A 15,193-nucleotide genomic window follows, 5' to 3' on the forward strand; every position below is an offset into this window, starting at 1 on the left:
GTGGCAGCCCTTGTCGCTGAAGTGCTTGGTTTGTTAAAGTGTGTATGTCCTTTGTAAGATCCAACATATTGGTGGGTGGGAGGGCCCAAGGACAATTCCATCTTGCACAATTAATCGTTCCTGGCACTTATGTGTGTTTCTGCCATTACTCTAACAAGCCTATTGTTAGCTTGTTTAGGGAGGGCCATGTTGGACTTCCACTTCAGCCACAAAAGTGCCACTCCTTGTGGATGAACTGGTTGCCTTGATGAATTGTACATGCTACCTCTCCTAATTGTGGGTGACATTGTTATCTTGTTTATTGTGGGCCGAAAGAAAATAAGCACTTCAGCCACAAACGTGGCACTCCTTGTGGATGAACTGATTGGCTTGATGAATTGTACATGCTACCTCTCCTAATTGTGGGTGACATTGTTATCTTGTTTATTGTGGGCCGAAAGAAAATAAGCACTTCAGCCACAAACGTGGCACTCCTTGTGGATGAACTGCTTGGCTTGATGAATTGTACATGCTACCTCTACTAATTGTGGGTGACATTGTTATCTTGTTTATTGAGGGCCGAAAGAAAATAGGCACTTCAGCCACAAACGTGGCACTCCTTGTGGATGAACTGCTTGGCTTGATGAATTGTACATGCTACCTCTCCTAATTATGGGTGACATTGTTATCTTGTTTATTGTTGTCCGAAAGAAAATAAGCACTTCAGCAACAAACGTGGCACTCCTTGTGGATGAACTGCTTGGCTTGATGAGTTGTACATGCTACCTCTCCTAATTGTGGGTGACATTGTTATCTTGTTTATTGAGGGCTGAAAGAAAATAAGCACTTCAGCCACAAACGTGGCACTCCTTGTGGATGAACTGCTTGGCTTGATGAATTGTACATGCTACCTCTACTAATTGTGGGTGACATTGTTATCTTGTTTATTGAGGGCCAAAAGAAAATAAGCACTTCAGCCACAAAAGTGGCACTCCTTGTGGATGAACTGCTTGGCTTGATGAATTGTACATGCTACCTCTCCTAAAATTGAATGAAAAAAAAATGGAAATTAGTGTTAGTGAGGTTAATAATAATGTAGGTATAAAATAATAACGAAATTATGTGATTTTACCCCAAAAAATGAAATTTAATAAAAAATAGCTAAACAAAACCAAAACACGCAAGGGCGGTTTTGGAAAAACCAAAACCCAAAGCTAATCCAGATCCAAAACCAAAACACGGGGGTCAGTGAGTATCACTACTTTGAAGTCTACTCTAGCCTTTTCTTTCAATGTGCAAATAGAATGATAGACAGGAATGTTGTAGAATGTGAGCATCCATGTGCCTTAGGGGGAACATCAGTACTCCATAGCACAATGGGTTACATGTTGCAACAGTATAAAAAACAATAGGCTGTCTAACAAGTTCTTCTATAATTAATTGGAAAGGGAGCGGGATGTGAGGTTTACAATATTACGGAACCACCAGCGACCATCACTTTCAGAAACAAGCAATAAGGGATTCTTTAAATTTACACCACACATGACTCATTTGTCATGGACATTGTGTAGGATGCTGATCCTCCACTGCTCAGTAGTCTATTGCCTGTGCTCTTCACCCCACTGATCTCACAAACGTGCATTGCCAGGTATGATGAGAGGTTGAAGCATCCTGAATATAAAATCCTGATCTGTGGAGTACCTGATAAAACTGGTTGTGCACATTTGAAATTTGCAGTCAGTTGATCACCTGTTTTGCTTTGCACTTTGAAATAATGCACGGATATCACATTATTAGAGAATGCGCTTTCACACATTGTCGCCATTTGCTAATGATGGTTGTTTCCGCTCGTAGTTTCATCTGACATCACCTGAGTCATCATTGCTTATGAAACATTAGCAAATTGTCTTAGGCACTAAAGCTCCTGCCAAATGTGCCCCAACAATAACCCTTCTTTCATAGTCAGAGGTCTCGTTAGCTATATTTATAGGCAACCAGGGCAGTTCAGCATTTTTATATATGACGCTGACCCATCTTAAATAATGCATGAGCCACACCGAGGAGTTTACTTGCAGAAAGAACATCATATTATCAGTTAGGGATTTGAATTAATAATTTGTGGGGTGTGACATTTTATTAGTTTGATCAACAGCTTTATTTAAATCTACAATGTCATGAACTGTATTCTTACTCACTGCCTGACGTTACAAGCTGTAATGATGATAGATGTATACCAGAGCAGTGGACATGCTGATATAAATGGAGATTATTGATGTGGCATACTTATGTATGGAGGGTTGAATTATGTCTTTGTCTTGCGATACCATTAGCACTGTTCATGTACGGAAAACTTGATTGAATTTTCACGCCTTGCTGGATAGCATTAGTGGCATAACGAATATCTGCAGTGCTGTGACATTCCCTCTGGCTAGAGACATGGGACATCACTCCAGAGCATGCTGTGTGCCCTGACTGTGTGTGGATAACTGATTCCCTAAGGAGTATGATCCTAAGCTGACCCTGACTGTCCCTCTAGGGTGTGTTCTCCATCTGCTAATGCCTCCCATGTGGGACAACTGCAGCTATGCTCCCTTATTACTGAGCCACCGCTGTGTAGGTAGGATTTCATTAGACACTAATGGTTAGACTATCAATAAATTAACACGATCATCTCTGCTTCTGTTTGCCTTAACAGTGCAGACAGTGATTCCCAGAAATATTCTCTAAGGGTAGCACAAACATTTTAAGGACTTTCTTGATTTTTAACCCAGATCTATTTGTTTTGTATTTGAAAAGTGTGAAGGGCAATTTCAATCGTATAAAAATCATTGTTTTTCCTTAGTGAAAGGATTAAAGTTTTTTGCATATAGAAAAACACCATTTATCCTTTAAATCAAAGGTATCAGAAGACTCTGGCTCACTGTACATTAAAGTGCATAATTCATTTTTCTAAATGAATATATATTAGTTTAATGTCATCTGTTTGAGTTGCATGAGCTAAGACAAGTCATACTACTCGCCAGGCTGGTGCTGAGTCCACCTGCGCACACATACAAATATATATATTTTTTAAAATGTTTTTAAAAAATAGAAAAAAAATCCCAAAACCTTAAAAAAAAGGAAAAATGCTTGATTTTCCTAAAAAAAAAATTGTCCTGAAGTGACCACTGACTGACGCAATACTGAGATTGACGTTGGAATTTGGAGGACAGTGGCGGTACTTGTACCTCTGCTGTCAATGATAACTAGGATTCTCCATGCTTGGCATGGGAAAGCATCATCGGAGGCCCCCAGTGAAGACTCCTGCCAGTAATAACCGGTAATAGTCTTCCCAGTGAAGACTCCTGCCAGTAATAACCGGTGATAGTCTTCCCAGTGAAGACTCCTGCCAGTAATAACCGGTGATAGTCTTCCCAGTGAAGACTCCTGCCAGTAATAACCGGTGATAGTCTTCCCAGTGAAGACTCCTGCCAGTAATAACCGGTGATAGTCTTCCATGACCAGGGGGCAATATATGATAAATAGAAAAAGTTCCTAAACTCCCATTTTAAGGGGTTGTCTCCTATTGATAAATAAACCCATTGGTATTAAATCTAGAGATGTCTCAACCTACTTGCTGTAATGCCAACTGGAGGATCTTGAGACAAGATGTTCTTGTTTACTTCCTAATACATAATAAGTGTATTGTTATTTAAATCTGAAGTTTATGGTGAACGTATATATGTGTAAACAAAATATTTCAAAGCCATATAAACTGCTGTTTATTAATACTGGGAGGAAGCTTTTTACGACATAATTGCTCCACAATAATATTTATTTTGTTATATTTTTATATTATGCTTTGAAATAAAACAAGAATTATTCTCATCGCTTATAAAATTGATTATTGGTGTTTTCCACCACAGATTACACTGCTGCTCAGGATCAACGATCCTGGGGACTGCACAAGTTCCAGAGCAGTGTGCCCATTTCAGTGAGACCTTACAATCTAATACAGTTGATAAATGTGTTATTTGTTTGCATTAAACCATCAGTCTGGTCCTCTTAGCTATGTACTAGTGTATCAGCAATAACTTGCCAGCCTATGTCCTTTTTTTACTTGTTTACACTGTATAGAATTGATATTTGTGTCGCTTTAATGCTAATTAGTTTTAATCTGCACAGAGGGTGTGAAAGGCTTGTTTCTTGTATCCCAACAGAGGATGTGATAATGGACGTTTCATGGCATGCTGAACACAAACACTGTTTCCCATGACAATGGCAGATTTCCAGATACACCAATGAGTGAGGATTGACAGCCCGAGAGGACCAGCATTCTATATAAAGAGGGAGAGCCCAAGTCTCTTCCATAAAATGAGCAGAGGGGAATTTGCAGGATGGAGACGGAAAATCGACCTTGTCTTACATTAGGTGGAAAATGGCTACTACCCTTGCTGCTTATTACAGTAAATGCAGGTAAGATGACTATATTCTTGTAGAAGAAAGAGCACAGTACAAGTACTTGTGGCCCTACAGATTTACAAGTTACACAAGCGTACATCATTTGGAGTGTATTCGTTATTTCATAATGTAATTGACAATGTTATTCATTTTTTTGTAAAAATATATGTTGTGGGTTTTTTTCTTAACATTTATATAAAACAATGAAACGTAAAACTAGTATTTTTCTAATTTTCTGTATAAGTTGTTTTAATGGCAACATAGGTACATTTGTGTTCTTATACTATTAATTAGCAAATCCGTGATAACTTTGTAAATACTTGCGTAACAAATTCTAAAGATATTTGATATTAATGAAGAGGATTAATGTTTATTTTTTTTTATTATTCTTTATTTTGAGTGGTCAAATGGAAGTACAGATAACAAAGCAGTGAAAGCATGATACAAAAATCTTCAAATGACACATACAAAACATCACACAGTATCCAGGTCCCAATCAGCATGCAAATTCATGTGTACACACTAAACACGTTTCACACGATTTACCTTCATATCTGTGCTCTTCATCTGTCATAATCATCAGCTGAAAACGTCATGACTCTGCAAACTCCATAAAGATCTATGGACACTGCCGGTCCTGAGTGCATACACACTGCAGAATTGGAACAACATTGTTCCATCGTTGAACTAGATTTTTAGTTTGGTTTAAAAATAAAATGTAACGATGTAATACGATGTGCTTCAATCGTTCATCATTGGAGCGTACACACTAATGTGATATCGGGCCAAACGGACATTTATCGTGTGATTGGCCTGATATCTGCTGAAAACCCTGTAGTGTGTACCTAGCCTAACTCAGTGTGGGGCAGCATGGGCATAGCTAGACAGAATTAGGGAGGAATATTCGGGGATCAGAAACCGTTATCGGGGGAGAGGTGGAGCAGAAATGGGGAGAGACGAAGGTTTGTCAGGGACCAGTTTTTTTTATATTGTTGTTATATTTTATATATGTGATATCGTTACAAGAACTGACTTACTGTAAACAGGCATTTTCTCTTGTCTGACATATCTGAAATCATTTGAAAGTACGTTGATGTGCACATCTAAAAAAGGTTGTTTTTAGGCAGCATTGGTTTAAATATGGTAAATTACTTTCCGAAAGAGTCACAAGGGAGGGGGGAATTAATCCTATCAGTACATTGTGGCTTATATCTGCAGTTTGGAAGGGTGTAGAGATAAATCTGTAATAGTTCCAGCATCTTATTTTCTGCCTCTTGTGCACAGATTTTAAATCAGTTTTTGTACATTGTCCGGCTGACTTCTAAAGCCAGATTGTGATTGAGCGGAACAAGGCAGCGGGGACCCTGCTCCACCGCCACTGAGATGGAAGCATTCAATGTAATCAGTTACTGGGCTGGAAACCTCTTTTATGCTGTCACTTATAAGATGTAAATTAGTTTCTGGGGACAGAAGAGAGGATTTGTGTGGCCTGGAATATTGTTCACGGATCAAAATAAAGCTAAATATTCAGAGCTAATGCCTTGGAAACATGGTGTGAGAGACAAAACAGCTTCCTCCTCTTACAATAACTATATGAGGGGCATAGACTCCTAATAGTGAAATTACAGGACTTGTGACAGACAGGAAAATGTTTCTGTCAAATGATTTAGGCGTCTATTTATCTATTTAACGAGTGGAGAAGAGCCAAAGTGCTGGGCTAAATGCAGACAAATGGCTCCTTCACCACTTTTTATTTAACAAAGGGTTAACACTGGAGAAATCATAGACTTCTCTGGCATTAACCTAACTACCGACACTTACCTCTATGGGGACAGCAGGATTAGATAATTTATTAAGCTGCAAAATAAAGGATGAAGTTACTGGTCTTTTTCACTGAGATCCAGCTGAAGTCTCTCCAACATCACTGGATCTCGCATGTACATAGTACTTCTCCATTCCCCAGCAACGTTAGAAAGTCTTCTTTAAAGAGGGGGGTCTACGCCAGGGTTCCCAGAGCAGCCCCAGCATTGTAAATTGCAGCGGTACTTCATTATGTACCCCTGCGATATAAATAGACCCATAAGACACTACTATGAAGACGTAGCGCTTACCTCCTAATACACACATAGCCAGTATGGCCAACTAGCAAAACAACACAATACCTTCAGAATTTCACTACAGTGTATTGATCAGGCGCTCTTCTAGGTAAATTATACCTCACTTCTTATTCTCTTTAAAGATTAAAACAATTCATACATTCATCGCTAAAATAACAGAGAACAGCCGCCCTCTTGTGGAATAGTTTGTGCTATATCCAAAATGGTAAAGACAAATCACAAGAAAACAAAGGGACAAAGAAAAGACGCTGCTCTCTAACTATTTCAAAACACCAACCAATTTGTAATTAAAACGTTAATTTAATGTAAGTAAACTTCAATAACACATAACCATTGCATTTCCACAACATATAAAATACTCATTCACTGCAATTTATCAGATCGCATGAATAAAACGTAATAACAGAAATCCACCTCTTAAAGCGCTTGTAAGTTATTTCTAGGATGACGATTTACTCAACCCTGGGGGTGCACTCCCTGGAAAGTCAATATTACACACCCCCCACAGAGAAGGAGAAAAAGTCAGTTGAAAACCAGCATAGGTGTTAAATGCAGTCTGATAATAGCTCAGACAATGTGAAATCAGGTTGAAAAAGTAATGATAAGATCTTTTAGTTCCTTAGCCACTTATACTTCAATAAATTCTAGGCTCTTGATGCGCACAATCCACTGATGTAGTTCAAAGTGCAAATGAGTTTAAAACAGACCTTTCTTGGATACAAAGTAATATTCCAGCTAATTGCCAACTGCTGGTAACCAACCTTCCAATTCCTCCTTTAGTGTGAAATGAAGATCACTCTTCCTGCTGGCTCCTTTGTAATCAGTCCCCTAGAAGTGAGCAGGATATTCTTACCTGCAGGTCCTTTTGTAGCAATACTCTGGCCAGAGATTTTCTCTAACATTCAATGCTTGCAGACTCTTGTAGCAATATCCACTCACCTTTGTAAATAAGAACTGTACAGTGTTACCAATAAAACTCTTTTTATTACAGCTATGGGGGTAGTGAGGTGGTAATAAGTCCATCCAGAAATAAAACTTTAAAAACCACAAATGAAGCATAAAACCTCTTACGCATTTCTCCACCTCAAAAAAGCAAGAGTCTGCAACGTTTTAATTACAAATTGGTTGGTGTTTTGAAATAGTCAGAGATCAGCGACTTTTCTTTGTCCCTTTTTTTAGTATGGCCAAGTATCTGGAAATGTATTGACCATCAGTAAACATGTTGTGCCATTTTCAGCTGTCAGTAAGACAACAAAAAGTCAATAAAATTACGTATTCCTGATTCTACTATATTGCATATAGAACAAAACAAATAATTGCTTTAAATACACGGTAAAGACACTGTAAACTTATTTTGATCCGTATTCCTCCTCCTTCTGTAGGTGATGTTATTACTTTCATCTTTGGTATTAAGTTTACAATGTGTTAGTAAAAAATGGTTCCCAGCAGAAATGTTATAAAGTCAGTAAAAGTTGTTAACCCTGCACAGGACAGCGCAAAACACATTTCTATCCTCTTTCTCCTGCAGCTCACAAATCAGAACTGGGCAGCGATACCTCAGCCACACTGATTAACCACTCCTCCATGCTCATCCAACGCCTGCAAGACCTGCTGCAGAACAGCAACTCCAGTGACACTACTCTTCGTGTCCGCACCACCAGCTCCAGTGAGGTGAAGGTCTTCCACACCCACCAGCTGCTCCTCACCCTACAAAGTGATATCTTTGAAGGACTCTTGGGCAACCAAAGCGTGGTAACCCTGCAGGAGCCCGCGGACTCTGCCGTTCTGTTTGAGAAGTTTGTAAGGTGAATGCCTAATGTTATATAATTACATTATTATAATGACATTTCTATGTGTTACATGACATGCAAATTAATTTCTAATAAATACTAGATCATATGTTCCAAATGACTGTATAATTTCACCTGTGTGTGAACAAACTTTAGCATCTTTTACCTGCAATTTACCATAAAGCACAATTTATGATGACAAAGCCATAATAGTATGGGTGCTCCAAACTGACATTCAAGCAAATCTTAAAATTTAATTAATTAACTGGACTCCAACGTTCAAGTGACCAGTGGGCTTTTTGGAGACAGGCAGCATTTTGTCCAACACGCTGACACTGGGATTGTGCAGAACAGAGGTGGGTGTATGTTGGACCCCAGGTAACTGGGACACCTGACGGACCAAAGGAAACACTTGGAGCCGGGGGGTCCTCATAAGACGTTTCATCTAAACAGAATTTTGATATTAATTGCAGCATGTTTATTCCTCAAAATGATCTCTCCTCACCATGGGGATCCCAATGGTTCATTGATAACACTGCTGGAGATGACAGAAGTTTCACGACTCCAGAAAATGACATGGAATGCTCTTTTCTCTCCACGTTGGCTTATTGTCAACCCCCACCCTGTCTACTCAGAGTCCAGTGGTTCCCAATCAAACAGCTTAGATGAAGGAAAACGATGTTTCATCTAAACAGAATTTTCATTTTGGGGGAAATTATCCATTAAGCCAGGGGTTTAAGATGTAGGTTGACCCAATGCTAACTATTCTGGCAACTGAATCCAAGGAGTCTATTTATCAAATAGCAGCAATATGAAAGATTTTCTATCGCCGCTTATCACAGCAACATAATTTGGGAATCACTGTGTTTTATGTATTCTGTAGATGACAGTGTAACAGATTTTGTGAAGGACTATGTCTATCTCAAGTTCTCTAAACTTATGCAGAGGTTCCACTCTTTCAAAAAACTAAGCTTTTTCTATATTTCCTAGGTATTTTTACTGTGGCGAGATCTCAATTCACTTAAACCAAGCCATCCCACTGCATCGTCTGGCAAGCAAGTACCATGTCTCGGCACTCCAGAAAGGCGTTACTGAGTATATGAAGACCCATCTGGCCAGCGAGTCAACTCAAGGCCATGTTGTGAGCTGGTACCACTACGCCTTAGGCATGGGTGATGAAAATCTGCAGGAAAGCTGCCTCAAGTTTCTGGCTTGGAACCTTTCCACTGTGATAAGCAGCAGTGAGTGGGTGACTGTGAGCAACGACCTCATGATCTCCCTTCTAAAACGCTCTGACCTAGTGCTTCAGAGTGAGCTAGAGCTGTTTAGTGCTGTGGAAGAATGGGTCAGTAAAAATAGCCCAAATATTTCCATCATTGAGAAGGTTCTGAGGTCCATAAGATACCCCATGATCCCTCCAAATCAACTTTTCCAAATCCAGAAACAGTCAGGTATACTGGTCTCCTACCATAACTTCATCCAGGATCTCCTGTTCCAAGCTTTCCAGTTTCACTCTGCTTCCCCTCTACATTTTGCTAAGTATTTTGATGTTAACTGCAGCATGTTTATTCCTAGAAATTATCTCTCCTCACCATGGGGATCCCAGTGGATCATTAATAACCCTGCTAGAGATGACAGAAGCCTCAGCTTTCAGACTCAGTTGGGTCCAAGTAATCATGACTCCAGTAAGAAAATTACATGGAATGCTCTTTTCTCTCCACGCTGGCTTCCTGTCAACCTCCGCCCTGTCTACTCAGAGTCTGTGTCCAGTGGTTCTCAATCAAACCGCCTAGATGAAGGAAAACCACGTCTGGTAGTCACTTCAGCCATGAGCGGTCTAGATTTTGCAGGTGTTACCTTCCAGAAAACTGTGCTTGTTGGAGTAAAAAGACAGCAAGGCAAGGTGTTTGTGAAGCATGTCTACACTGTGCACCAGAGCACAGATGAAGTAGTTGACTTCCTGGCTCATGCTGACCTACAGAAACGTACCTCAGAATATCTGATTGACAACTCCCTGCATCTCCATATTATCATCAAACCCATCTACCATTCCCTAATCAAGGCCAAGTGACATGGATTTGACAGTAGTGAATACAAGCTAACCTTGGGCTGTGATAACCATTGTGGAACCCCATCTAGTATCGCTATAAGTTCACAACACAACTGATTGCATAAAGTTATACTAGCAGGTCCTATTTTTTTGCGCAATATGGCATATTGTGTCATTCAACTATGTGCTCTTGAGGTACCAGCAGAACTGATTGTGAATGCCTTTATACTCCATTCAATAAGAATCACCAAGGTTATTTTATTCTAATGAATTTATATAAAAAGACAGTCATCAGAAAAAAATCAATACAAAACATACAAAGTTTGGGTTGAGACACTGGAAAAGAACCTGTGCTAGGTGGCCATGAAAGACCCTTAGTTATTCCTCTTCTTACGAGAGGAGGGGGGGGGGAGGGCAATAAACGCGTGTAAAGGTTTTCAATGTTGGTTAATGTAAATCCTAATGACATTTATTAACGTTGTTTATAATAAAGCACATGGCCTTACAGTTATGTATGTTCTTGACATAGGATGAGAAAAGAGCATTGAGACAATCTGACCAAAAATAATGAAAGGTAGAATAAGAAAATCACAATTTCAGACATTTATATACAATCCCAGTAAGATGCCTTACAAGCAAAGTTTGTCAGATGGCTGAAGCTTTGCTAGAAGCTAGCCATACATGTGAGTGCTTCATGCCTCAGTAGTGTCTCTAGGTACTAGTGCCTAGACAGGCAGCAGTCCCATTAATACTGGTTCAGCTCACAAAATAACTACCTCCACTGTAAAAAAGTGCTGGATATACTACATTATAACAGTCAGTTCAGCCATGCAGTACCCTGGAAACATTTTTGCACAGGTCAGTGAAAATCAGAGGCATATCACTGGTCATTATTCTAGAATACTGCAGCATGTGTGGCTTCAAAGCAACCCCCAATAATGCTTCTATTGAAATTGGTATGATCCTTATCGGACATGCTGGAAATTCCGTCAGAAGATGACTTCTATCTACTAGTGTGTGCAGTTATCTTTTGACCACATTAACAAGCCCTAATTAATTCCAGAATGGTTCAGTCCTACCTGAGTCAGCCTGTGACTCTCTAGATTTTATGGAACTACAAGTTACAACAGAACTGTTTGAGTGGCAAAACTGATCATCATAGATTAACCCCTTAATCCTCACAATAAGGCCTTATGTGTGGCATAGTAAGCTGTGTGTTACATACCTCCCCACTTTGGAGTGCTGAATCGGGTCAGGGGGTGTTGCAACATCACAATGAAGATGGCATGGCCACCTCCTGGAGTGTGCCTGGCACTTGTGAAGTGCTAGGGGGCACCCTACCCCCTTTCCTCCTAACACCCATCCATTCATTGCTGCCTGCACCTGCTATGCATAGCATTGAACAGCAGATACCACTCAACTACCTGACCCATGGGACAAAGCTTCCCAATCAGGGCACCATTACACAGGACTCAAGTGAGAGGTATTATGTTAATTTGTGCATATATGTCTGGCGAGGGGTTTAAAGCTTCATTACCACCTAAGCTGGAAAACATTTATGTTTGTCACTTTAAAATGGCTGCAGAAGGGGAGGGTGGACCCGAAGACCAATCGGTATCTGTAATTGCGCCTTCCGTTGGTCCTCCCACACAAACTCCCTCCCCCGCATTGTCATACAGCTCCATTATTTTGACCAGAGCTGGGAAATGATCCACGGAGTATGGAAAAAAAGGACTGCATGGAGCAGTTACTGGGAGCCATGAGAAATAATGGGTTAATAACAAGTAACATCAGGGGGTATATTTTCTAAACTGAGGGTTTGAAAAAGTGGAGATGTTGCCTATAGCAACCAATAAGATTCTAGCTTTCATTTATTTAGTGCAATCTACGAAATGACAGCTAGAATTTGATTGGTTGCTATAGGCAACATCTCCACTTTTTCACACCCGCAGTTTAGTAACTAGTAAACCCCCAGGTGATAATGCAGCTTTAAGTGTGTCTGCATATTAATATTTATTTAGTACAGTAATATAGTTATACTTCGCAACCAACCAGACCAAAACACGTCAAAACTGACATAAAAGCAAATTTGTTATTAATATGGGTAACAAGACAATTGGTTGATTTGCACTATAAAATATAACAAATAATGCAGTTTTATGACATTAACAGGATTGTGCTAATCTCTTCAAAGTTATATTTAAGTTGGGGTAGCGAGAAGAGTGTAACAATCAATAATATGTTTTAACTTTGATAAATGGTTTGGAACCTAATGAAAAATATGAATACATATTTTAAAGCTTCATATATGATGTATACTCCTATATACATGATAAATGATGGTTTCAAATCGACAAATAAATTCTGCAATCTCAGCCTTTGCTTTCTGGGAGGCGGCGTGATGATTATTTAAGTGGGTGGTGTTGTGCTGTATCTAATGAGAAAATTGTGTAGTAATGGAAATGCTCTGGTCTGATAGTCCTTTTTTTAAAATGTCATAGTTAAATGGTCAGTTTCTATATATTAAAATCAGTGTCAAATATGTGTTACAGACTTCCAAAGTAATTTGGCAGCATGCTATGAGCAAATTCTACCATATGTGCCTACTCTCCCGGAATTTCCGGGAGGATCCCGAATTTAGGGGAGTCCTCCCGGACTCCCGGAAGAGTAGGCAGACCTCCTGGACCCTGCAAAATGCCGAAATTCACGCATTAAATGTATTAAATAATGGGGGTGGGGCTTAATCACAACATTAAGTTCCACCCTCGCTATTCAATACTTTGAATACCTTGAATTTCTGTATTTTATGGTAGGGGTGTAATGACGTCACGCCCGCCTCCTATCCTCTGTCACGTGATCTGTACTCCGATCTCCCGGAGTACAGATTTAAAAAGTAGGCAAATATGTTCTAAACTAACCTGAGCTGTTCTGACATTCTATAAAGGACAAAACAGCCCAGTTTACCCTCTGCTACACATCAGAATATTTAGGCAAGCCAGGTCACACATGTGCATATCCTGTGTGAATGGCCCGGCAAAGTGTTCAGTTAACCTTTATCGCCCCAGGCCAGTATCACCATGGCAGCAGGGTGTCACTCAGCTGCCTCAGCAAATGTTAATGCTAGATTGTGGAGATAGGTGGTTTTCTATCTTTGCCATGAGGAAGTATGGGGACTTTTTTTGGGCCATAACCTTGTCAGATATAAAGAACACATATTTGGTATTGAAATACTCAGAGGAGACCTAGCCAATTAAAATTGTAATTCCTACACCGTTCACCTGATTTGGATGTAAATGCCCTCAAATTAAAGCTGAAAGTCTGCAGTTAAAGCACATCTTGTTTGTCTCATTTCAAATCCATTGTGGTGGTGTATAGAGCCCAAAATATGATAATTGTGTAGATGTCCCAATATTTATGGACTTGACTGTATACTCTCTGGCATAATTTGTCTATTAGTATCAGTTATGGAAGTCTGAGCTCTTCATGGAAATTCTAGCAGCATGAAGAAAGAAGAGAAGACAGAAGAGAAGAGAAGAAAAGAAAGAAGCTGACAAAAGGTAAGTAAAGAAACGGAGAGGCAAGGGGAGGAAAACAGAAAGGGACAGTGCTATAAAGAAGAGGGAATAAAAAAACGGGGGAGAGAAGCTGAGATTAAAAAAAAGGGGAGAGAAGCACAGATTAAATAAAAAAAGGGGAGAGAAGCACAGATTAAATAAAAAAGAGGAGAGAAGCACAGATTAAAAAAAAAAGGGGGGGAAAGCAGCATGGAGGGCGCAGTGTGAGCATAAGGAGGCACAGTGTAGTTGTGATGAAGGGTCACAGTATTGTGTGTGTGATGGCACAGGGGGCTTGTTGCAATGTAGCGTGGGTGAGGTAGCTGGTGGCTAATTAATGGGCGCTATTTTGTTTGTAGGGTTATGGTGAGGCAATTTAATAGTGGGGACTATTAATTTAAGATGGGGTGGTTTGGGGGCTATTGAATATGGGGGTGAGTTTGGGGAGAATGAGGTCTATTTATTAAATGTGACTATGAGTTATTTAATGGCAGTGATGATTGCAGGAAATAGGTATTGCTGGGGCTGTTTGCAGGAAGGAAATAGGTTTATTTATTAAATGTGAATAGTATTATTTTAATGTTGGGGCTGGAGGAAGGCCTAATCATTAATCGTGGGTGCTATTGATTTAACGCCGGGGCTGGCTGTAATTTTCTAAATGTTTCCATTTTTTTAACCTAATAGGTCCTTCAACATTCCAGGATCCAGACAAGCCGCAAACTAAAGAAACCAGCAGCCACAGGTGCAGAAAGTGAGAACAACAGGTAGGAGAGAGCAGCACAGTGTGTGAAATGTTGTGATTCTAGTAGGGACAATACCAATTTTTGGTGAGTGTTGTGCCCAATGTAAGGTGCAGGTCAAGACTGAACTGTTTGTGTACACACTGCATTGTTTCTAGACTACACTGTGGTGCTAGATGTCCTGAAAGTCAGGAGTGCTTGGACATATGTGACGCTCCGGCGAATTGAGAGCCTAGTGATTTTGATGTTAGCCACGCCCCAATGGGGTATTTGCCACGCCCCCAAATGCTTGACAACAACCCCGAAAAATTTTGCGCCACCGTTAGGCGGCGCAATTTTTTTTTTGCATGCTCGACTATAAGGGGGGACCCCATGAATTTGTTGTACCAGGACCCTGAATTCCTCTTGGCAGCCCTAGTGACACATAACAGTCTACGGGAAACACTGGTTACCTGATACAAGCTCTGCATTTATGCTTTTTCTGGGGCTGAAAAAATGCAGCATTCAAAAGCATATTTGTGAC

The 15,193-nt window shown here is 40.0% G+C and overlaps 1 protein-coding gene across 1 annotated transcript; it reads left to right on the forward strand.

Annotated features, from left to right (window-relative positions):
* The first annotated feature begins 4,178 nt into the window (after positions 1–4,178).
* On the forward strand, positions 4,179–12,738 carry BTBD17 (BTB domain containing 17). Its single transcript, XM_075216830.1, has 3 exons — positions 4,179–4,434; positions 8,065–8,341; positions 9,317–12,738. Exons 1-3 carry the CDS (start codon positions 4,356–4,358, stop codon positions 10,395–10,397), a joined length of 1,437 nt encoding a protein of 478 aa, XP_075072931.1. The 5' UTR covers positions 4,179–4,355; the 3' UTR covers positions 10,398–12,738.
* The last annotated feature ends 2,455 nt before the right edge of the window (positions 12,739–15,193 follow it).

Source organism: Mixophyes fleayi, chromosome 6 (genome assembly GCF_038048845.1).
Source record: "Mixophyes fleayi isolate aMixFle1 chromosome 6, aMixFle1.hap1, whole genome shotgun sequence".
Taxonomy (NCBI): domain Eukaryota; kingdom Metazoa; phylum Chordata; class Amphibia; order Anura; family Limnodynastidae; genus Mixophyes; species Mixophyes fleayi.